This window comes from Microcaecilia unicolor, chromosome 8 (assembly GCF_901765095.1).
Source record: "Microcaecilia unicolor chromosome 8, aMicUni1.1, whole genome shotgun sequence".
NCBI lineage: Eukaryota > Metazoa > Chordata > Amphibia > Gymnophiona > Siphonopidae > Microcaecilia > Microcaecilia unicolor.
Window position 1 is genome coordinate 88,092,619 of NC_044038.1, and position 25,475 is coordinate 88,118,093.

At 43.4% G+C, this 25,475-nt stretch overlaps 1 protein-coding gene across 1 annotated transcript in view; it reads right to left on the minus strand.

Annotated features, from left to right (window-relative positions):
* LOC115476643 (myelin-associated glycoprotein-like) overlaps positions 1-25,475 on the minus strand; it is a 116,566-nt gene that overhangs the window by 20,866 nt on the left and 70,225 nt on the right. The window contains exons 4-9 of the mRNA XM_030213118.1: positions 23,111-23,407; positions 19,248-19,505; positions 12,560-12,820; positions 10,325-10,612; positions 9,534-9,630; positions 8,398-8,497 (exon numbers count right to left, since the gene is read on the minus strand). Coding sequence (XP_030068978.1) covers positions 8,398-8,497; positions 9,534-9,630; positions 10,325-10,612; positions 12,560-12,820; positions 19,248-19,505; positions 23,111-23,407 — 1,301 coding nt within the window. The remainder of the gene's footprint in view (positions 1-8,397; positions 8,498-9,533; positions 9,631-10,324; positions 10,613-12,559; positions 12,821-19,247; positions 19,506-23,110; positions 23,408-25,475) is intronic.

Genomic DNA, 25,475 nt, shown 5'->3' on the forward strand with positions numbered 1-25,475 from the left:
TGAGGTTGAGACTGAGCGTACCACTATCTCAGGGACATCAGTAGAACAGAAGGTACCATTAGGGGAAAATAATAGTCTAGTAGTGCCCTTATCTCCCTCTGAACTCCATCAAACAATCTGTAGCACAAGGGAGTCTGTCCCCAAAGACTGGTGAAATTATGCAGGGGAGACATGTTATACTGAACCAGCAGGACTCTTCAAGTAAGGGAATTGGAACAACAAATCCCATGTCCTGGGTTTAATTGGGGTGATTTAGAACAATTTGGTGTCACTGGAAGGCCCAACAGAGTGTCCCCTCAGAGAGAACCTGTGGGGATGCAAATTCATTTTACATGACTGTGCAGCCAAGGGTTTATTATTTTTATTCTTTTTGTGTGTGTGAGTGTGTGTGTGTGTGTGTGAGAGAGAGAGAGAGAGAGAGAGAGAGAGAGAGAGAGCATGTCAAAAGGGGTGTTGAAAGAGAGCTAACTGAAATCCTGTGATGGATACATCTCATCACCTCTGTGAAATGACTTGAGACCCTCTTCCCCCCCCCCCCCCCCCCCCCCCCCCCCCGTTTACAAAGCCACACTAGCGGCTGCCGGTGCAGTAATGCCAACACAGCCCATTAACTCTGGTTGGGCTGTGTCTATCTAAAACCTTTATACATTCATTTTGTGTTTTCATCAAACCTTGTCAGACCCTGCAATCATCCTCTCAGGGGTTGTTTTCAATACTGTCTGCATATGAGCATCATAAAATTGAAACTCGAGCTCGGACTATTTCATTTGCCAGGCCACACTTTTGGAATACTTTACCTGAGGCAGGAGCAGAATTGTCTTCCACTATGTAAAAAAAAATAAAGGTGCTCCTTAATGAAAAGGACTTCCCTTTAACAATATTACGATTTATTGTTTTTTAGCAATTAATTTTACAGGAAGTTGTTCTGTCAGGTTATGCTTATTGTTATTGGAAGGTAGTTTTATTTGATGTTTTTATGTGTTTGGTATGAGTATGTTTTATGCTTAAAGTGATGTTGCTAGATGGCATAGAGATGGTTTTAAATAAATAAATAAAACAAACCAGGGAGCTGCACTCTAGTCCTGAACTAATGAAAGAAACACAGGAATAGAGAAAATGATGGCAGATTAAAAAAGGCAATGTTATCAGCTGGTGCTTACATTTAGGTGCCAATAGTGCAGCCAGCTTATGGAACAATAGTTCCTACATGCATGATTGGTGCCAATAATTGACAGGCATGTAAGTGGTAAGCGTTAATCTATAAACATTGGGGCCGATATTCAGGAGTTAGCCAAGCTGTCAGCACTCAGTCCAGATATTCAATACCAGGCCGTTTCCAGTGATCGGCATTGAATATCCAGTTTATTTTTGGCCAGTTTAAACATAACCGATACTCAGCACTGGCCAATTAAGTTTAAATTGGCCAAAGATAGGCCTGGTTTTCAGTGATCTAATTTAGCCATCAAACTTAGCTGGTGATACGCTGAATATCGGCAGATAGCCAGTTACATTGTACAGTATAACCAGTTATCTGCTAAGCACTAACTGGCAATATTCAGTGGGAGATAACCAGCTATCTCCCACTGAACTGTAAATATCAGGGGAATTGTGACTAAATCGTTTAGCATGTAATTATAAGAGAGGGCATACACATGGGTGGACAATGGGCATGTCATGAGCATGGCAACAAGAAGCACATGCAATGTATAGAATGCCACCAGTTTCTCACATTGCATGGCACTTGTAGGCAGGCCCTCTTATGCAAGCCATTGACTTGTCATAAGTGGGTACAGCTAACTTTTGCCACATCAATGCAGTGTTGCACTAGTATTTCTATAGCAGTTTAGGTGAGCTCTTAGGCCATTACAGAATTGGTGCTGAGCATGCTCAATTGTGACAGGTGTAGACCTTCGTGCCAATTTATTGAATTGCCATCAAAAAACAGTCTGCCCATCTATGCCATCTACGATCCCTTCCTCTTCCCTAGAGATCATATGTACTTGTCTCAAGCTTCAAGTACAGAAAACAGTGGTTGAATAAGCCAATACAATCAGAACAATAACAATAATTACCATCCTGGTAATTCAATAATTCAGTAATATCATTCAATAATGATATATGTGATGAACAATGAGCATGAATAATGACATGATTAGAAAAATAAATAGTAAACCAAATGGAAAAAAGAAAATAGTGAAGGATAAAATGATGCCAATAACAAAAACATCAATGATGGAATATTCATATTCTGATTTCTAAACAGTGTTCCAGAGACTTTCATATACTGTAGATTTTATCTTATGGACCTGTTAGTTTTTTCTGATGCTTTAATTTTGTATTTATATAAAAGGCATAAGGTATGCCACCCAAATGTTTACTAACGTGGAGGGGCATAATCGAACGTCGCCAGCCAAATAGGTCGCCGGAGATCTATTGTGGCGGCGGCGCTACAGCTGGCCGGAACCGTATTATCGAAAAAGATGGCTGGCCATTTTTTTCGATAATACGGTTTAGCCTGGCCAAATGGCTTGGATTTCGCCGGGTTTGAGATGGCCGGGTTTGTTTTTCAGCGATAATGGAAAAAAATACCGGCGATCTCCAACCCGGCGAAATCCAAGCCATTTGGTCGTGGGAGGAGCCAGCATTTGTAGCGCACTGGTCCTCCTGACATGCTAGGACACCAACTGGGCACCCTAGACATGTGGGTACAGTGGGTTTTGGAGGGCTCCCATTACCAGCACAAGTGTTACAGGTAGGGGGGGATGGGTCTGGGTTCGCCTGCCTTAAGTGCACTGCGGTACCCACTAAAAGTGCTCCAGGGACAGGACTTGTTGCTGCTGTATAAGCTTGCCACACCAGTTGACACCTGAAGACTAATCTCTTTGAAAAAGTCCTTTATTTGAATAAGCACGTTTACTCACAGTTAACTGCAGATCAGAGGTTGTGCCCCACTGGCAACGAGTCTCCCTGGTACTGAGATTAGAAGTAGGTCAGAGCTGGCAGAATGCTGTACAATGCCCTCTTTCAGCCACATTCAAGGTAAGAACTAAGTTCTCTGACGTGGCTAACACATGAAAGGGATCTAAAACTGGCTTACAAACATGGCCACTACCTCATGGACTAATGGAAGTAAAACAGGGCACACTCTGACCCAGTTAGCAGGGGGAAAAGCAGCATGGGAGTACAGCCCAGTACCCTACACCCACCACAATGCATTGCTGATGTGACTCTGCAGTGCACCTAACAGAAAAGGTGTCACACTCACCCGAGAGCCACATTACAACCAGGGAAAGGCTGTCAGAGGATAGAACACATTCTGCTGTCATGGAGGTGGGTACAGCATTTGAGGCTGGCATACAGGCTGGCAAAAAAGGTTTTTAATTTTATTTTTTTAGTGTGGGAGGGGGTTGGTGACCACTGGGGGAGTATGGGGAGGTCATCCCCCATTCCATCTGGTGGTCATCTGGTCAGTTGGGGCACCTTTTTGAGGCTTGGTCGTGAAAATAAAAGGACCAAGCAAACTCGGCAAAATACTGCTTATTGCCAGGTTTTTTTTTTTTCATTATCGGCGAAAGCCGGCCATCTGGTAGCCACGCCAATGCCCGCCCATGTCCCGCCTTCGCTTAGCCGGCGACACGCCCCTTTGAACTTTCGCCGGCGAGGCGACGGGAAAGCGGCGATGCTGTCAAAAACGCAGCTTTCGATTATACCGATTTCACCGCTTTTCCGAGATCGCCGGCCATCTCTCGATTTATGTCGGGAAATGGCCGGCGATCACTTTCGATTATAAGCTGGATAGTAACATAGTAGATGATGGCAGAAAAAGACCTGCATGGTCCATCCATTCTGCCCAACAAGACTCATATGTGCTAGTTTTTGTGTATATCTTACCTTGATTTGTAACTGTCATTTTCAGGGCACAGACCGTACAAGTCTGCCCAGCACTATCCCCGCCTCCCAACCACCAGCCCCGCCTCCCACCACCGGCTCTGGCACAGACCGTATAAGTCTGCCCAGCACTATCCCGCCTCCCAACCACCAGCCTCGCCTCCCACCACCAGCTCTGCCACCCAATCTCGGCTAAGCTCCTGAGGATCCATTTCTTCTGAACAGGATTCCTTTATGTTTATCCCACGCATGTTTGAATTCCGTTACCATTTTCCTCTCCACCACCTCCCGCAGGAGGGCATTCCAAGCATCTTTTACAAAACCATGTAAGCAATTCCCATGCAGCAAATGAGAGGAAGCCTATTCAATTCCTATGGGCTTCCTCTCATTTGCTGTGCAGGAACTGCTAGTGCAGCTTTGTGAAAGAAGCCCTAAATTGGTAAACTTTTTGTGGAAAAATAAAGTACACAGGATTGCTCTTACAACTCTTAAAGCCTTCAAAGAAAAAGGTGGTGTTAACTTTGCTGTTTTTCTACATACCACCGAGCCTCACTGGCACATTTATTTATTTATTTATTTATTGCATTTGTATCCTGCATTTTCCCACCTATTGGTAGGTTAAATGTGGCTTACATAGAAGAAAGGGAGGCGGTTACAAAGTATTGAGTGGGGTAGTTCGAGAGAGGCACTGTGTAGAGCTCTCTCCCGAAGTGCTGAACCAGGTTAGGACCTTAGGAGGTTCAATGGGGTTTAAGTGGTTCATTGTTAGAAAATACAGAAAGAGTCAAATAAGGTCACAACATAGTTGAATAAGGTTACAGTATTGATCAGGTAGGATTACAGTTCAGGTGGACAGTGGGTACATAGTAAAATGCAAAATCTACATAATACGTAGTAATGGGTCCTGGTTGTGGATGTTTAAGGGGGTCAGGGTAGTTTGCGTTATAAGTTTTGGAAAGGTGTATTAAGTTATGGATTCTGTTGGTTATCTGATGCTGATGTAGATTGTGATGCAATTTGGTTACAACAGGAATGAAACATACTGTTCCCTATCCCTATACAGCTTATTACTTCTTGTATTATTCCATCACAAAATACTGATTTTAAATTATATTTAGATACTCATTCTACCTTGTTGTTTATTGACAATTATATGGATAAAAATAGATGGCAGTCATCTCTTTATTCACTGGATCATCTTCTGTACAATCAATTTTATAACTTTGATGAACTGTCTCAAACACAAGTTGCCTTATTCACAATATTTCAACTTTGCGACTTATCCAGATGGTCAAAAGAGCTCAATAGAAATAAATACACTACGTGATACATCTTCTATACATGTCCTTAGTACAAAGCTGATGACCGAAGGAAAAATTATCTAATTTATCTACTCAGACAATAGATTGATTTCCTATTGGAATACAGAACTGAATTTAACAACATATTCCATAGCATGGGAATACTTTTGGACCTGAATTTCCAGACCAATACAATCAGCCAGCTTGCTCCAATCTATGTACTTCATAGCTCATAGAGCTTTATGGACCCCAGAATGGAAATAAAAAGCAAAGTTATATGTTAATAATCTCTGCTGGCATTGTAACTCTTCAGATGGAACTTTACAACATATGTTCTGACTGTCTCATCATACATGGCTTTTGGTTCTCTATTTGGAAAACTATACAAAAGATTCTGAATATTGACATACCAGTCTCATTTTCTGTAATAATTCTTTGATCACTGCATCCTAATCTTAACATAGATGATCACAGTATTTTACTGAACTTACTTCTTTCAATTGTTCTTCATATGATTTTAGGATCATGGAAAAACACAACCATTTTAAATTAAACATTTTGGTGGCAGATTGTATGCCTTGTATATAAATATGAAAGCATCATCAAAAACCGACAGGGTCCATAAGATAACATCTATATGGAAATTAGAGTATGAATATTCCACCATTAGGTTCTTTGTCATTGTTACCATTTTATCCTTCACTTTTTCTCTTTTCTATTTGGTTTCATTTAGTTTACTTTTTATTTTCAAACTCAGTGTTCATCATATATGTTACTATTGAATTGACATGGTTAATTGTTATTTCCAGGATGGTAATTATTGTTATTGTTCTGATTGTATAGGCTAATTCAGCCACTGTTTTCTTTATTTGAAAATTCAATAAAAATTGTTTGAACTGAATATCAACCCCTTGGAAATCAACAAAAGTGAGTTTTCCTTTTCAAACGTTGGTCCACTCTCTTGTATTCTCCCAAATTGATTACTGCATCTCATTGTACAAAGGTCTTAGGCACCGCATTCAATTAATTCAAAATACTTCTATCACTTATAGGATCCTTCTTCTGGTCTTCAAAATAAGGGATACATGCTCCCTACTCTTTTTGACACATCTCCTGATACTTCATTCTCTCATCCCAACAGCACCTTTTAGTTCTATCCACATTCAGGAAAATTGAATATGACACCACCTGGCACTCTATCTTCTCAGTCATCAGCCTTACTCTATGGAGTGCTCTACCTCTTCATCTAAGACTGCAGACTTCTTTAGAGAACTTTAAATCAAACTTGAAAACACTTCTTTTTGAAGACACATGTCTAAACTTGAGACTGCTGTTGGGGTGGGCCTGCCGGACACCTCAGACAAGCCTCATAGGTTTCCCCGCTGTTGACTTCTACTACCTAATCTTTCCTGTCATTTATTGTAACTCCAGTTCCTCTCTCCCTTTCCTGTCTATCCATTTTCTCTCTCTCTCTCTCTCTCTCTCTCCTATCTTCCTTTTCAGGATTGTAAAACCACTCAGATATGCTTGAGACTGAGACTAGGCGTCTAAATGCCTGATGACGTTTAATGTGAGCAAGTGCAAAGTGATGCATGTGGGAAAGAGGAACCCGAATTATAGCTACGTAATGCAAGGTTCCACGTCAGGAGTCACAGACCAAGAAAGGGATCTAGGTGTCATCGTTGATGATACATTGAAACCCTCTGCTCAGTGTGCTGCGGCGGCTAAGAAAGCAAATAGAATGTTAGGTATTATTAGGAAAGGAATGGAAAATAAAAATGAGAACGTTATAATGCCTTTGTATCACACCACAGTGCAACTGCGCCTTGAATACTGTGTTCAATTCTGGTCACCGCATCTCAAAACAGATATTGTGGAATTAGAAAAGGTACAGAGAAGGACAACGAAAATGATAAAGGGAATGAGACAACTTCCCTATGAGGAAAGGCTAAAGCGGCTAGAGCTGTTCAGCTTGGAGAAAAGATGGCTGAGGGGAGATATGATAGAGATCTATAAAATAATGAGTGGAGTGGAAAGGGTAGACGTGAAGAGTCTGTTTACTCCTTCCAAAAATACTAGGACTAGGGGGCATTCAATGAATCTACAAAGTAGTAAATTTAAAACAGCGAAAAATTTTCTTCACGCAACGTGTAATTAAACTCTGGAATTCATTGCCAGAGACTGTGGTAAAGGCGGTTAGCTTAGCGGGGTTTAAAAAAAAGGTTTGGACGGCTTCCTAAAGGAAAAGTTCATAGACCATTATTAAAATGGACAGGGAAAATCCACTGCTTATTTCTGGGATAAGCAGCATAAAATGTTTTGTACTTTTGGGGGATCTTGCCAGATATTTGTGACCTGGATTGGCCACTGTTGAAAATAGAATGCTGGACTTGATGGACCTTGGGTCTGTCCCAGAAGGGCACTACTTATGTACTTATAATCTAACTGAAGAAGACGGGGCACAACACTGCTAGAGTTCAAGGTTTGCGATACTCAAATCTTGCCAGCCTCAGTAGAGGCTTATGGTCATATCTGGTGATGGGGTGAGTTGAGGAGGCAAAATAGAGTGTTCTCCCCTCCCCTACTGCTGTGGGAGACCCTCTGCAACATTTTGCTTGGGGGCCCAGAGTCTAAACTTCTACCACTACCATGTGTACAGTATGACCAAACTAGGACTGGCCCAGCCTGTTCCTGATGACCTGAAGTCATTTGATAAACCTAAGCTAGTTCCATGTCACCAGTAGTTCTACATCCAGTCTGGATCTTATATCTTAAGTCTCTAAGCAGTTTGGCTGTTTGGTCCAGCAAGCTGCATGGGCTGGGGAGAAGGGGAAGTTAGAAACCCAGGACCAAATCAAAGTCTTACAATGGTCAAGAATTAGATTCCAACACTGCCAGCTTCACCCTGCCATTGCCTAGTGATCAGCTTGTCAAAGAGGAGTGAAACAAGGAAAGCAAATGCTTTAGGTAGTAGATGCCATCCTGTCTAGCACCAGTGTCCTACTGATAAGATCAGGGCTTCCCAACCCTCTCCTGGGGACCCCACAACAGTCAAGTTTTTGAGTTGTCTACAATAAATATTCATGAGATAACTCTGTATAGGTCAGGCCTCCAATTTATGCAAATTTATCTCATTCATATTCATTGTAGATATCCTAAAAACTCCACTGGTTGTGGATATGAGAGAAATCAGAAAGGGTGCAGTTACCTCCGACTTCTCCAGATTCTTCTGTGTTTTGTAATCACTGCAGTAAGCCACTGGAGGGTTCTCTGGCTGAATGAAACTGGAACTCTCATTCATGGTGTCCCTACCAAGGAACAAAAAAATCCCCCAGTAAATTAAGTTAATGAGCAAAACCCTCGCACACTATAAACAGTTAAAAAACAGATGTATAAGAATGTATGGCATTGTCATGAACCTGGAAAGTTTTTAGAAGAGCAGAAACAAAAGGGTCTGGGCTGGGTCTAATGTCAAGCAGGAACCAAGTCACCGTCGATGTTCAATGATTACAGCAGTATCAGATGGAGAAGACCACAATCATGCAGCAGTTGTCAATGAATAGGGTCAGACTGGACAGTAGGGGGTAATTCTATAAAGGTCGCCTAAAGTTAGATGCTGGGATGATGTGTGCTAAGCCTTATTTGTACAACGGCAATTGTGCATAGAATTGCCATTATAGAATAGGGCATAAGTCCACATTTACACACCTACCTTTATGCTAGCTCAACGGCTGAAGTAAATGCTCATGCTTAATTAGTTTAAATGCTAGTATTCTATAACCTGCGCACCAAACTGCCTGACACACTGCCGACCTGCCCATGTCCCTCCCAGGAACATGCCTCCGTTGAAGTTGCATGCTCTAGAATTTGAGCGTGCAACATATAGAATGCTGACTAAGTGCAGTTATGCACATAACTGCTTATCTGTGCTAATTATAGCCTCATTATTAACACCAATTAGCAGCTCATTATTAAATTAGGTTATGCATGCAATTGCCCTTACTCTATAATTTCTTCAAGCAAATTTGCACGCTAGTTGTGAATGACCAGAATATCAGCATATACATGTGTAAGTGTACACATATACACATAAATATCAATAATCCAGCAATGAGCTGTTCCACAAAATGGCGCCCAAATGCAATGACACCTACTTTGAAAGTGAGCATAGTACACACGGATGGAGCAAGGATGAGCACTCGATTATGAGCATAAATTATAGAATGCTTTTGTAATGATCCTTTCAGGGCACCTGTATTCAGTACCATACCAAGTCAGAGTAGAGAGGAAGTGTATACTATCTTGTTATAGTATCCCCCTTTGAGTGGCTGCAGTGGTACTTACTTCTTTCTGGACTTGATCATGTAGCCCCCGACAGCAATAAGAATAACAAATGCAAAAACAGCCCCCACTGGTCCAAACTTTGCCCACAGCTGGCTGCCTAAAACAGTACAGATGCACAGCAAAGTCAGCAGAAAAATCAGTATCAGAATGTAATCGTTCAAGTAGTTAACCATTTACACTCTGCAATTACACAAGCTAAGGTTACAAACACAGACATCCAGCCAAAGAGGTAAAGGTTCTATACCCCTGTGCCCATCCCTTGAGACCTCCAGTCCTAGAGGTGACAGATTGTGTATGCCTGTGTCCATCCCCTGAGTTATTCAGTCCTAGAGGTGATAGGCTCTGTATTACTGGGCCCATCCCCTGAGCTCTCCAATCCTAGAGGTGATGTGCTCTATATGTCTGTACCCATCCCCTGAACTCTGTAGTCCTGGATGTGACAAGCTCTGTATCTCAGTGCCCATCCCCTGAGCTATTGAGTCCTAGAGGTGACAGGCTCTATACCTCTGTGCCCATCCCCTGAGCCATCCAGTCCTAGAGGTGACAGGCTCTGTGTCCCTGTGCCTATCCCCTGAGCTATTCAGTCCTAGAGGTGACAGGCTCTGTATCCCTGTTCCCATCCCCTGAGCCCTCCAGTCCTAGAGGTGACAGTTTTTGTATCCCTGTGCTCATCCCCTCAACATTCCAGTCCTAAATGTGAACAGCTATATTACTATCTGCCTACTGGGTCCTCCAGTCTCCTCTCCCTTTGTCCAGCTTTTAGCATCCTGGCACCAGAGCACAACACTCACTGGGGGTCTGAAATGGCAGCTCCTTCATCTTTGTGCCATAGAGGTTGGTTGCAGAGCAAAAGATGAGAATCTCTGAGTCCATCTCTCCCCTCAAGGACAGGACGCTGCTAATGGTATATCCATTCCTCTGGGAGTACACAAAGCCCCGGTCAGTCTCATTTATGGTAAGGTTCCTATTTGGCAGCTCAAATACAATGGTGGACTCCGGGTTGGACTTCACAACACAGATGCACTGAATAGTATCCCGGCCTCCTGTGCACTTGGAATCCGGTAGGACAATGGGTGCAACTATTAATGGAGGGAAGAAGCAACAGCATTATGAATGTGTTGGCAATTTAGCCAGTCATTCCTTTGAGTAATGGGAGGCTCTAGATTCAGTAGGTCTGTGTCCCAGAACTATGGTCCTAATGATTTGGTACTGGTTCCTGCCACAGGCTCAAGAAGCAGTTGAAATTATCACTGCTTGCCCTGGGATTGATAGCATGGAATGTTGCTACTATCTGGGTTTCTACCAGGTACTTGTGGCCTGGATTGGCCACTGTTGGAAACAGGATACTGGGCTAGATGCACCATTGGTCTGACCCAGTATGGCTATTTTTATGTTATTATGATCATTTGATTAGGGTGAGGAGTATCTACACAGGTGGAATTTAGGGAGCTATGAGGGGGGTCAATGCTCCCATCTCAAAAGCTACAGGCAGAGGCTGAGGAGGCAGCAAAAGTAACAGCATGGGTTGAAAAGTAAACATCAGCACAGGCTGTTGGGTCTTGGAGCATACACAGTACTGCTGATCCCATGGCCCCTCCTCCCTCTACCCTCACGTTTCCTCTTTCAAAGCCCTGGGAGATCTGTGGGATCAGCAGGACTAAGCATGCTCTTGACTCCATGGCTCGCACTGGCATGTTTACCATTACTTTTGCTTCATCCTCAGCCCATACTGTGAAGTGAGAGGAAGAAGGGAGGAAAGGTGGAAGGGAGAGATGGGAAAAGGCAAGAGGAGAAACAGGGTGATGAAAGGGAGAAAAGGAGAGAAGAGTGAGAAGGGGTGAAAGTGAAGGAGAAAAATAAAGAAGAAGAAGGGTGGTGTGTAGGAAGAGATGGGAAAGGTGAGAGGAGACAGATGAAAGGCAAATAGGAAGGTGCAGCAGTACAGAGAGGGAACAAAGAGGGATAAAGAAAGGAGTGAAGAGAGAGAAGGAAGGAGAATGTGTGAGAGGAAGAAAGGAGTAAACAGAATGTAAGAGGGAACAGAAGTGGAGGATAAAAAGAATGAAAGGGGAGAGGCAGCATAAGGAGAAACATATTTGAAAAAGAAAGGCAATGGCCCTAGGACCTAGGAATGAAATAACCTAAAGAAAGATAACAGGAAAAGAATAGAATGGGAAATAGAATAAAGAAACTTAGAAATCAGAGAGGACATGGGAATAGGAAACAATGAATTAATAATGAAGGCTATAGAGAAATTAAATACATTGAAATAAAAACATAAAACAAGCAAGAAACTGAAGGATTAAGAAAGGAACACAGAGACGATAAGGGCAACAAAAGATCAAGAAATCAAAGGTTTGAAAATATTTTATTGACTCACCCTGTTGCAGAAATAACTGGAAGAAGGGGTTGAGCCTGGTGGGGTCAGGTATGGGGAGGGGGGACATACAGTAAAAGAATCCATGCCAATCTGAGATGGGAGAGAAAGTTCATTTTCTACACAATCTGCCAATCTGACCTCCCCATCTCTAGTCCCCACACAAAGCAGGCAATCAACACCTATGAGTACCTATAAAGCAAGTTTTGGAGCTACATTGATGGTTGGCTTATTATCTTGATCCAAGTACTTTGTTGATTTCTTTTCAACAGAGCAATTATTCTCTTTCAGAGATATTTTCCAGTCATTTTATATTCTTTATCTGAGAACATCACTGCTCGATAAAGTTTTTGCTTTTTTTGTATGTGGTCAGTGTGTATGCATGCAGGGGTTGTCATCCTCAGGATTACTGCAAACTGACAACAGATAACTGCACTGACAGAGCTAGAAAGGTGGATTCACCATAGCTTTCATAATCCCTTGAAGTCTTTCCTAGCCTGAATTTTCCATAATTCTTCATAATCTCTTGAAGTCCCTCCCAACCACTATCTTTCTGTGATTCTAGATTACTTTTGGAAGTCCCTCAGTTTCATCTTTTTTTGATACCATGATTTCTCCTTTTCACTTAAGTTCTGCTAGCAATACTTACACTCAACGGTGAGGTTGAATGAACTGTTGCTATAACCATACTGGTTTTCAGCTGTGCACCAGTACTCTCCATCATCCTCATTATTTACCACGGGAATCTCTAGTAGGATCTCACTCTCATAGACCACTCTCTTGAGCACCACCTGATCCTTCATAATGGACATAATGGGCTCAGGGTTCCCTTGCGAACTGCAGAAGATCGTGAGATAGTCACCTTCTACCACCAAAGCAGATGAGTTCATGGTAGGCTTCCATGGAGCATCTGCAAAGCCACAAAGCAGCATAGCTGATGAGATTAGCCATTCAATCTGAGCCCTCTTAATAAGCTGTTGATTTCAGAATATATGAGTTAAGCAAAGAGGATCCCTAATTATGAAGAAAAGGAAAACCAGAGATCAACTGAAGTTCATAGCATTGTACCAGAAATGAAACTAGGCAGATTATATGCTTGTCTCATGTTTTCTTGAATTCTATTACTGTTTTTGTTTCCACCCTCCACTCTGACTCCAATCCATGCACCCATCTTTCCATGAAGAAGTATTTTCTGATGTTGCTCTTGAGTCTACTTCTGGTAGAACATGGGTGCTCAGACCAGTCTTTGGGAAACACTAACCACTCAGATTTCCAGGAATCCATAATGACCATGACCATAAAATAGATTTGCATACAATGGAGGCGGCGGATGCAAATTAATATCATGCATATACATGGCAAGGTGTATTCCGAGGGCTGAGAAACTCTATTCTAGTTCATTCCTCTCAAAAAAATGTTTGCTTCGTATACCAGATATATACCTTTGAGGCATTTGGATGTCTCTATCATATTCCTCCTTTCTTCTCATCTAGGTATACATGTTTAGGTCTTTAAGTCTCATCTCATATGGCATTTGAACCATTTTGGTAGCCCTCCCATAGATCAACTCTTACCAGTTTATATCTTTCTGGAGGTACAGCCTTCAAAATTGAATACACTGATTGATATTTTCAGAACTCTTTTCCTTCTACCACCTGTGTAACTTGCGGGCCTACAGGCATCTTGTACCCAAAGTCCACAATTCAATTTACATAAGGACTCCCCCACCCCCACCCAGGGAGTTACCCTTTGAAAATCCCCTAGCAGCCAGATGTGCAAGGATTTCTTTATCCCATGCATTTCTTTGCAATACATAGAGATGTTAACATGAAATCCCCTTATATGCTTCAGCTGGCCTGCTCCAATCTCACCCCTTGTACCTCCTGTTTTTCCTGTAGAAGGGGAAATTTTCAAAGGGGTATTTTCTTCTGGTAACCCCCTAGAAATCAGTTTGGAAGTTGTTTCCAATGTTGTAGGTAAGGTTTCATCAAAAGCCTGTGCCAAGACTTAATCTGAATTAAAAAAAAAAAAGAAAGGCATGACAGCACAGAGGATCTCTTGAAAGGAAACACAACAAAATACCATTCATGTTTCTTTTCACTTTATTTGCTTTGGGCTGCCATTTTTTAATAGGGCTACCTGATATCTGCCCCTCTCTCTCCCCCAGTGCTGCTGTTTTCTGTGCTAGTTATAAAAATAAAGTTTCCCAGACCCTCTTTGGGTCCCCGTACTACCCCATAGATCCACTTCTTACTCCTTGTCCTATTTAGGAGGCGTAAGGGCTCCTGCACTAATCGGGTAACACATGGTAATGTGCCTGCTCTTCCAGATTAGCGCAGGCATGTCTACTCTCCACCCATGGGCACACCTCCTGCACTGGAAAATAAAAGATATCTTGCAGAGTGGGATTAGCGTATGCTGAGCAGGAAACTACTGCAGGATGCCATAGCACGTCCCAAGGTAGTGCTCTTTTACCACACGGTAGGCCTGTGTTAGGCCTACCATGTCTAAGTAAAAGGACCCCTTAGAGAGCAATCCCAGGCTTGCTTCTTTAGCTGTTATCATGGTTTTTCAGCTGTCCAGATGGTGCCACATCCAATTTTGTTTGACTGACATTTCAACCATCTTGCTGTGGCTCTCTTCAGGGGATTGGACTGCCGGGGGAGGTGGTTCACAGGGTGCTATAAGCGAGGGCCTTGAGGGTGGATTATGCTTTTGTGGAGGAGGGTGTGCCACATTAGTGGACCTCAGGGGTGGTTTATGCTGCCGGGGGGGGGGGGGGCAAGTAATATGACCAGGGATGTGCCATTGAGGGGGGGGATCAGGAGGGGGAGATGCTGGCACTGGGACCTTAGCAGAGGGATCAGCAATTTTATAAAATTATTCCCACGTCTATTTGGGGGAGATATTTATGTTTTTTACCCCCAACATGCAGCTTTCTAAAATCACTGCTCCCGCTGGATGTGGTGAGGTTGATACAAGTAGCCCTGTTCCTAATTTTCAAGAGGCTTTACATTTGGCAGAACCTTTTCTAAAATAGTCTGGGAATTCTGCACGTCCAGACTTGGACACCTGAATTCTCCTCTCTAAAATTTGCCTCTTCGTTTTCAAATCTCCATGCCTGATTTTCACAGATTTAACCACATCTTGAAATATACCTTTCAGTACAAGCCGCCCAGTGGGTGCCTGGCAATACTTTAGCACAGAATTCTGTTAATGACACATCCCAAAACAATCCAGGGTCTAGTCCTCAATACCTAGAGGGATTAGCCCATTTCAGGACAGATTCACCACAGATTGGTGTGTAGCTGAAGCTGGTCGAATCCCATCGTTGTCAGACATTGTTATTTGATATCTGCCTTCTTTTCTCTCTGGCCTTAATGAGGAAGGAGTTTTTGCTCCCTAACACTAGTCAAAAAAATCTATTATGTTAGTCCAATAAAAGTTATCATATTATATATTTCTTTTATTAGTTCTTATTTGTGTGCATTCGTGGACTAACATGGCAATCACACTACTTTATCCTTTCCAATTAGAAGGATAAAGCATAGGGCCTCCTACATTCTTTACACACCAACTGGTACATAGATGTCGCACTGGTTTACATCATGACCCCCTCTCCCAGACATCTGTAGCATGTCTTGTGATGATGTGTGGTGAACATCTGCCTATACTGCAGGCAAAATTTGAAGTCACTGGTCTTCTACAACTACTACTACTTAACATTTCTATAGCACTACTAGGATTACGCAGCGCTGTACAGTTTAACAAAGAAGGACAGTCCCTGCTCAAAGGAGCTTACAATCTAAAGGACGAAATGTCAAGTTTGGACAGTCTAGATTTCCTAAATAGAGGTATGGTGGTTAAGTGCCGAAGGCGACATTGAAGAGGTGGGCTTTGAGCAAGGATTTGAAGATGGGCAGGGAGGAGGCCTGGCGAATGGGCTCAGGGAGTTTATTTCAAGCATGGGGTGAGGCGAGGCAGAAAGGGCGGAGCCTGGAGTTGGCGGTGGTGGAGAAGGGTACTGAAAGTAGGGAATTTTCTTGAGAATGGAGGTTATGGGTAGGAACTTAGGGGGAGATGAGGATAGAGAGGTAGGGAGGGGCTGCAGATCGAGTGCATTTGTAGGTTAGTAGGAGACGCTTGAACTGTATGCGGTACCTAATCAGAAGCCAGTGAAGTGACTTGAGGAGAGGGGTGATATGAGTATATCGGTCCAGGCGGAAGATAAGACGTGCAGCAGAGTTCTGAACGGACTGAAGAGGGGATAGATGGCTAAGTGGGAGGCCAGAGAGGAGTAGGTTGCAGTAGTCAAGGCAAGAGGTAATGAGAGAGTGGATGAGAGTTCGGGTGGTGTGCTCAGAGAGGAAAGAGCGAATTTTGCTAATGTTATAGAGGAAGAAGCAACAGGTCTTGGCTATCTGCTGGATATGCGCAGAGAAGGAGAGGGAGGAGTCGAAGATGACTCCGAGGTTGCGGGCAGATGAGACGGGGAGGATGAGGGTGTTATCAACTGAGATAGAGAGTGGGGGGAGAGGAGAAGTGGGTTTGGGTGGAAAGACAATAAGCTTGGTCTTGGCCATGTTCAGTTTCAGGTGGCGGTTGGACATCCAGGCAGCAATGTCGGATAAGCAGGCCGATACCTTGGCCTGGGTTTCCGCAGTGATGTCTGGTGTGGAGAGATAAAGCTGGGTGTCGTCGGCATAAAGATGATATTGGAAACCATGAGATGAGATCAGGGAGCCCAGGGAAGAGGTGTAGATTGAAAAAAGGAGGGGTCCAAGGACGGATCCCTGAGGAACTCCAACAGAGAGCGGGATGGGGGTGGAGGAAGAACCATGAGAATGTACTCTGAAGGTACAGTGGGAGAGATAAGAGGAGAACCAGGAGAAGACAGAGCCCTGGAACCCAAATGAGGACAGTGTGGCAAGAAGTAAATTGTGATTGACAGTATCAAAAGCGGCGGATAGGTCGAGGAGGATGAGGATGGAGTAGTGGCCTTTGGATTTGGCAAGGAACAGGTCATTGCAGACTTTAGATAGTGCCGTTTCTGTCGAGTGTAGGGGACGAAAGCCGGATTGAAGCGGATCGAGGATGGCATGAGAGGAGAGAAAATCAAGGCAACAGCTATGAACGGCGCGTTCAAGTATCTTGGAGAGGAAGGGTAGGAGGGAAATTGGGCAGTAGTTGGAGGGACAGGTAGGGTCAAGTGATGGTTTTTTGAGGAGTGGTGTGACTACAGCATGCTTGAAGATGTCAGGGACAGTTGCAGTGGAGAGAGAGAGGTTGAGGATATGACAGATGGGGGGGTGACAGAAGGAGAGAGGGTGTTGAGTAAGTTGGTGGGGATGGGGTCAGAGTAAAAGGTGGTGCATTTCAAGGAGGAAAGAAGATGGGCGGTTTCCTCTTCGGTGATATCAGGAAAAGAGGAGAAGGAGGCCTGGGTTGGTTGGTTGAGGGAGTGGGTTAAAGGGTGAAGAGGAGGAGATGGTTTGGTGGTGAATTCGAGGTTGAACTTCTGAACCTTGTTGCGAAAGTAATCAGCCAGTGATTGAGGAGAGAGTGAGGGGGGGTGGGAGCGGAGGGCACTTTGAGGAGGGAGTTAAGGGTGGCAAAGAGACGACGAGGGTTAGAGCTGAGGGAATTAGTCAATTGGGTGTAATAGTCCTGTTTGGCGAGGAATAGGGTGGACTGGAAGGAGGATAGCATGAATTTGTAATGAATGAAATCAGTATGGGTGCAAGATTTCCTCCAGAGGCGTTCAGCCAATCGGGCACAGGAGCAAAGGTATCGGGTGCAAGGGGTCAGCCAGGGCTGGGGACGGGAGATGGATGGTGCAAGGATGTCCAGTGCAGAGGAGAGATTGGCATGTAAGTGGAGACAGCCTTGTCGACGGACTCAGAGGACATGATGGAAGGGAGGAGATTAGAGATACTAGAGGATAAGGTGGGAGGGTCGACAGCCTGGAGATTCCTGGAAGTAGTGGTTAGTGTTGGGCGGGACTGAGGGGGAGGATGATGAAGTGTGAAGGTGATCAGGTGATGGTCAGAGAGAGGAAGAGCTGAGGAGCAGAAATTGGAGGGTGAGCAGGTAGAGGAGAGGACGAGGTCAAGACAGTGCCCAGATTGGTGAGTAGGGGTGGTGGAGCTCAGTTGGAGGTTGAAGGAGGCAGTTAGAGTGAGGAACTGAGAAGCATAAGAGTCGGATGGGTCATCAGTGTGTATGTTAAAGTCTCCAAGAATGAGGGATGGGGATGAGGACTCAAGAAAAACGGAGAGCTAGGCATCGAAGTCGGTAAGGAAGGAAGAGAGGGACTTATCAGGGGGGGCGGTAAATGACTGCAACTTTGAGTGGCAGCGGGTGGAATAGACGGATGGAGTGAACTTCAAAGGATGAGAAGCAGTGACATCTCCCTCCTGCAAATTCCAACCTCTTCTTCCACCCTGTGACCTCCGCTCGCTGGACAAATCTCTCTTGTCATCCCCGTCTCCTCCACTGCTAACTTCAGGCTTCATTCCTTTTCTCTCGCGGCTCCTTATGCCTGGAATAAACTTCCTGAGCCTGTACGTCTAGCTCCATCTCTACCTGTTTTCAAATCTATGCTGAAAACCCACCTTTTCACTGCTGCTTTTGGCTCCTAGCCATTACTCATTTGCCTCCCCCTTGTTCCTTCTTACCCAGTACTTCCCTCCCCTTATTGTCTTGTCTGTCTGTATTATTTTTAGATTGTAAGCTCTATGTTAAATTGTACAGCGCTGCGTAACCCTAGTAGCGCTTTAGAAATGTTAAGTAGTAGTAGAAGGAGGAGGACTGTCTCTATGTCAGGTGTTCAGCGCTGCATGCGTCTGGTAGCGCTATACAAATGCTAATAATAATCATCATCATCATCATCATCAGAAAAAATGAGGAAGCAAAATGAAAATAAAGGGATATTTTGAAGGAATAGATGATCCAAAGAGCAAAAAATGGGCCTACTTAAAGGGATGTCAAACTATTGAAGAAAAATCTAAAGTAACAAAAACCACTACTGGAACTAGGATTCTAGAAAGAAGAATGCTTTTCAAAGGAAAAATAATCAAAGGCAAAGCTCTGAGGAAACGTATAGCAGGAAAAAAAACACTGGGGTGGGACACACATCTTTTAGGTAGATAGAATAATGGCTGCATGGACACAGGAATGTGAGAGCTGCCATCCATGCTCAGATGTAAATTTTGGTTCTTAACAGAAAGATCTGGACAGGACTTCCATAATTAGGCACGATCAGTGATATCATCTATCACTGTAACTGGTGATTCAATTTTCTTCAAAGAGAAACAGAATATATTACATATACTTACACATAACAGCTAGTCCCAAGGACTTATTGACTTTTCCATACTCATTCTCGGCCACACAGGTATAAATCCCATCATGAGAGTTGGACACATTATCCAGCTCCAGGGTTAGATTTCCAGAGGCTTCTTGCTTCAGGATGGTCTCGTATTTCAGCCAGGTGACCTGGGATATAGGGTTACTCTCCACCACACAGACCAGAACCACATGAGCACCTTCTGTGGTTTCCAGAGAGGAGTTAACATCCACTATTTTGGGCGCATCTGAAAGAGAGGAGGAGCATGAGCCACAGAATGTGTCAATTGAAAATTTAAAAATGGTGGCAACATATTTATTTTTGGCCACTGAGGAATGGCTACATCTCTTCCCCCTTATCCTTGATTTCTGCTTCAAAGCCAGCTAACTGAGTTTTGAAGAGCATTGCACCCAGTCCTGACCCTTCTACCTTCAGCACTACCACCCTAGGGACTCAGGCAGTATAGAGGGCACCTAATTCAGAGAATATCCATAGGGTCCTAAAGGGAAAGGGGATGGGATTTGATATACTGCCTTTCTGTGGTTGCAATGAAAGCAGTTTACATATTATATTCATGTACTTTTATACCTAAAGCAATAGAGGGTTAAGTGACTTGCCCAGAGTCACAAGGAGCTGAAGTGGGAATCTAATCCAGTTCTCCTGATTCTCAGACCACTGCACTAAAGAGTGGTCTTTTTAAAATTTGGTGATGTCATGTATATGAACCAATCAGATGATAGTGTGTGAGAGATCATCTGCAAAATTGTTCCAAAGGGGCAGCTTCTAGGGGAGGAGAAAGACTGTCAGGTGGGATTGTTGGAATAGAAAGACAATTGGCACTTCTGCTTCCTATGAAGCTTGAAAACCAAGGGGACCACTTGGGTGGGCAAGGCAAAATATGAGAAAAACATTGTAAAAATTATGAAGGAATAATGTGCTGATATAGAATGAGTTCTGGCACAAGGTGCATGTACGTGTCAAGGATTACACAGTTACTCCAGGAAGGACTACTGTTAATATGTTAAATAACGAACTGTATATCTAGTGCTTCATCAACATAAAATCAGTGTAGCTTAGATAGTGTATTTGAGTAATCAATGTGTAATCAACACAGAAAAACATCTGATGGACATTTAAAGGAACAGAGAAGGCCTCTAGTAAGGGACTTGGGATTAATTGTCAATGTTCAGCAGGAATGCAATTTCACAGCTGTGCACACAATTTCATGGTATTTATACAACACACATACTAATGGTCTTTGAGAAACAGGGATGATATGATACAGGCATTCAAATATTTGAAAGGTATTAATCCACAAACCAGTGGCGTAGTCAGACCTGACATTTTCGGTGGGCCCAGAGCTAATATGGGTGGACACTATGTATGTATAGGTGTGAGTATTGTTTCTTGTGATACTCCTAAATAATCCACTTTGATGATGGATTTTTAATATACAGTCTGGCCAACAGCTGTCCGACATCAACATAAACCTCATACATATTCGGAACCTATGTTGCAAATCTTAACACCACCAATTCTGAACACTCATATACCAATAACTGCACCTTTAAAAAGGCAGCAGTGAATATACAAAATAGCAATACATGTCTCATTGAAAAGCCAGACAAGTCAGAGTCAGACTAATATAGATCCCCAAGCACACCACATGCCAGCAGAATCTCTTACCTCAGTCACAGGCAGAACGCAGATCAACCATCATTAATTGTAGAATAAAGGACCAAGAATTTGAAATTGTCCTATAGCCCAGCATCAGCCGTTCCCTTTCTATCTCCCCAATCAGAAATCTGCCCTACACTTCCCTACCCCCCACTCCTCCCAGTGGCCTAGCATCAGCCCTGCCCCTACCTATACCCCCTAGTCTGGCATCTGCCCTGTCCTTCCCAATCTCTCTCTCCCCCCATCCTGATGTACACCAGCATTAAATATAAAACCTTTTTATTTTATAAACACATCCTGGGTACTACAGAACCCACCCCCATCCAGAAACCCACCAGCATTTATATTTAATGTTGGTGGATTTCTGGGTGGGGGTGAGCTCTGTACTGCCCAGGTAAAAGAAAAAAAAAGTTTTATATTTAAATATTTTTTTAAACCTGGGTAGTGCAGCCCACCCCACCCAGCAACCCAACGGCAATACACATACTAAAAAAATTTGTCTATTACCTGGTCTTGAGCTTCTACTGCCCCGATGATTGTGCGCGTGGGAGTCCGGGTTCTAGGAGCACACTCCTCGGTGCACTGTGTGTCTGCCTGGTATGGGGGAGACCCGAGCCATGGCAGACCAGTGTGTACAGGCTGCAGGGGGGGAGGGGGACAGACAGTGTGCGCGCGGACCAAGACAGGCAGTGTGTGTGCTTGGGCTGTGGGGAGACACAGGCGCTGTGTGCATGGCCCCGGAGGACCAGGTGCTGTGTGCGCAGGCTGCAGAGGGGAGACAGGCGCTGTGTGCGCTGGCCGGGGAGATCAGGCGCTGTGTGTATGGACTGGGGGAGGGGGCCAGGCGTTTTGTGCACGGGCCGCGGGTCTGGGAGCAGGCTCCAGCTAGCAGCATGCAGCAGCAGATACAGCTGCATACCAGAGCAGGTCCTGGTAACCGATTTCCCGAACACTGCAGCAACAATATAAAAGGTTGGCAGGAAGGCTTCTCTTTACTTGCTGTCACAGCGCTGGAGGCTTCCATGTGGCTGCATGCTGCTGTGCAGCCTAACCGGTGCTTAAGAAGACAGATACCGATTCGCGGATCAGAGAGACAGGTACCGATTGGCAGGTCAGAGAGACAAGACAGGTACCGATTGGTGGGTCAAAGAGACTGGGTGGACCTGAGCTGAGATTGGGTGGGCCTGGCCCACCCGTAGCTATGCCCCTGCCACAAACCTTTTCCAGAGATGGAAAGGTGGTAGAATTAGAGGACATAAATTGAGGTTGAAGGGGAGCCAACTCAGGAATAATTTCAAGAAGTACTTCTTCACCGAGAGGGTGGTAGATACCTGGAATGCCCTTCCAAGAGAGGTGGTGCAGATGAAAAAGGTAATGAAATTCAAAAATGTTTGGGATAAGCACAAAGGAATCTTGTATAGAAAGCGTGGCAACACCAGTAATTGGGAAGCAAAGCCAGTGCTGGGCAGACTTCTATGGTCTGTGCCCTGAAAATGGCAAGGACAAATCAACATCAAGTATACATATGTAGTATAACATCATAGTTTATGCTATGAGTTTATCTTCTTGGGCAGACTGGATGGACCTTACAGGTCTTTATCTGCCGTCATCTACTATCATGTTATTATGAGAGACAGCTCTGATTTAAGAGTTGTTCTTTCCCTGGCAATTAATTGCAATAAAGTTCTGTTTCCTGTTCCCTGGACTCTGCTTTTTCACAGCTACTTGGAGTTCCTTATAGAGGCTCCCTCAGGACCACTGAGTTACTGTAGGTAAGAAACATATGTTTAACTAAAGATTCCCCAACTCTCTGTGCCTCTTGGACTCAATATCTTCTATTTCAGGCACGTCAAACATGCATCCCACGAGGAAATTCTGTGCATCTCATATCATAGAGCATTCTAATTTAACATCTGGTTAATTACATAATGTAAATTTGGCTCCTAAATAATTATAATGGGGAGAATTGGGAGGGCAATATTGTAGTGCAGCCTATCAATAAAGGTGCAGCTGCCATAGTTGTCCATCATTAGTCATGAGTTTGACACACCTGCTCTAGTCAAACTAAGTCAACAAAAGGGCTTGAGAGTTAAGTAGTTGTGTACAGTGATGAAGGAATGCCCTTGTTATGCAGGTGATTGCTGACAGTGGTTCATTCATGGTGTCAGGACTTACGCTTCACATCCAGTGTGAGGAACCTGTGGTACTCCAGCACCGTGTCAGGGTAGCTGACCTTGCAGCCCACTCTGTGTCCGTTGTTCTTCTCGGAAGGCAGAAACCTCAGCAGAGATAAGACAGTCCAAGTACCATCATCCTCCTCTAGGCGTCCAAAGATGGAATGCTGCCGTAGACCCTCAACTCCGAGCCAGCTCAGGGAAGGCTTCATGGTGGGGCAGTTGTCTGGTACCAGGCATGTTAACTCAATTTCTGAATCCACCAGGATTTCTGTGGGGGACAGGACTGAGGGCTTGTCTGAGGAAAGCAAAAGATGTCAGGTTTATATGATTGCATCATTAAAGGTTTATATGATTTTCCTCTGTGGTGGCATAATTACAGTTATAGAGTTACTGTTTGTCTTTATGCAATTCATAGCTGGTTAGGCTAAAAGAAGACCAGAGGTCCATTGAATCTAATCTTCTTCTCATTACATGATGTTTCTCTGGAGTAGACCAGGGATAGAGTTAAAACACCGTGTATGTTATCAATTCTATAGCAATATCATAAATTTCTTCCTGATCCCAAACCTGTCAACTTTAAATTGGTGGATCAATACATTTCCTTAGAGTCTAACTTCATTATCACATCCACTGAAACCCCTTCTACTAAACACTTGTTGAACTTTTGAAGCTATTTAGGGTTGTAGCTATGCCCAACTTACACTGATAGACATATCACACAGACACTGAGAAATGGACAGACTGTGATACTGTGTGAAAGAGATACTATAGCATAAATACAGAGATATGATATTTAGAGAGGGATAGAATCGGAGTTAGGGTGCAGCACAGTTCATCTCTGAGTTATTAGAAGTCATAATCATCCTAACATTCATCAAAGTCAAACCTGGATATACTGAACATATCCTTTCATCCCACCAGCAATGGCCAGTGAAGGCAGTAACAATTGTTCCAGCATGTCGCTAGGAAATTTTCCTGCTGTCTGCACAGCTGCAAAGTCTGTGGCTACTTTTTATGCATGGACTTTACACCATTTCTCAAAAGTGCCCACAGACACTGTCATTTGATTTTCTGATTTAAATAACAGGTGCAGTTTTGAAGATACAAAAGGAGGCAAGGTGTTGCAACCTTCCCCCACCCCAGGGGTGCACTACTGCTCAATGGGGCTAAAAGTACACACAGGAGGCAAATCTAACAGGGCACCAAAATTTAGAAGACATCTGCCAGATTCTATACAGCATGCCTAGAGATCCATGGGGAAATCCAGACATAGTCCATAACAACGGGTGTAACTTAATTGGCTTAACAAACTAATCAGCATTGATAACAGCACTTAACCAGCAGTAATGAGCACTAATTGGCAATAATTAGAATTTACACGCGCAACTCGCTGAGCGTATTCTGTAATAAACTGTGTCTAAATTCTAATACGCACAGCTCAAAAGGGGTGTGACTATGGGTGTGGAAATGAGAGTTTCATGGGCATTCCAAAATTTATGTACATAGTTATAGAATATGGCCCAGTGCGCGTAAATCTACATGGAGAGATTTACACTGCGTTTTCTTTGGTGTAAATGGACACACGTAGTTATAGGTGCTGGGATATCAACTAAGCAAATTTTATATACCACGCCTAAATCTAGGTGCCGCTTATAGAATATGCTTAGGTGGAAATGTTTACTGCACAGATTTTTTTAGGTGCCTTATATAGAATCTGGTTCCATATTTCCATAGGCAGTGAACTTATTCTATAAGAACTCTTACGCACATTAAAAGATGAATTCTATATATAGTGCTTAAAAAATTAGCGCTGATAATAGCGCTATTCTATAAGCCACATTTAAAGTTAGGTGCAGTTTACAGAATAGTACTTACTTTAAGCACAGCCATTTGCACCAACTGTAAAGAGGTGCAAATGTACACACCTAAATTAGGCACGATTCCACCTTATTCTATAATAACACGTGTAAATGCTAGGAATGCCCCCTGTTCCATCCATGACACTTCCATTTCAATGCCCCCCTTTTTTTACTCAAATGTAAAATTTAAACGTGAATCCCGTGCCTAAATTAACACGTGAAAATTCCAATTAAATCTAATTAGTTCCAATAATTGTTAAAAAGCCAATTGTTGGTGCTAACTAGTTTGTTATTTAATTAAATTGTGCATGCAACCAAATTTGCACATGCAATTTAAGGCAACTTTTACAGAATTAGGGTGTAAGTGTTCTTTTAGACTGTTAGTGCTAGCAAATATTAATGCGCCAAAATGTAGGTGCACACATCTATGACAGATATATGCACCATGTAAATTTTAGCACCTAAATGCAACATTTCCATGCATAACATACGGTATTCTGTAAG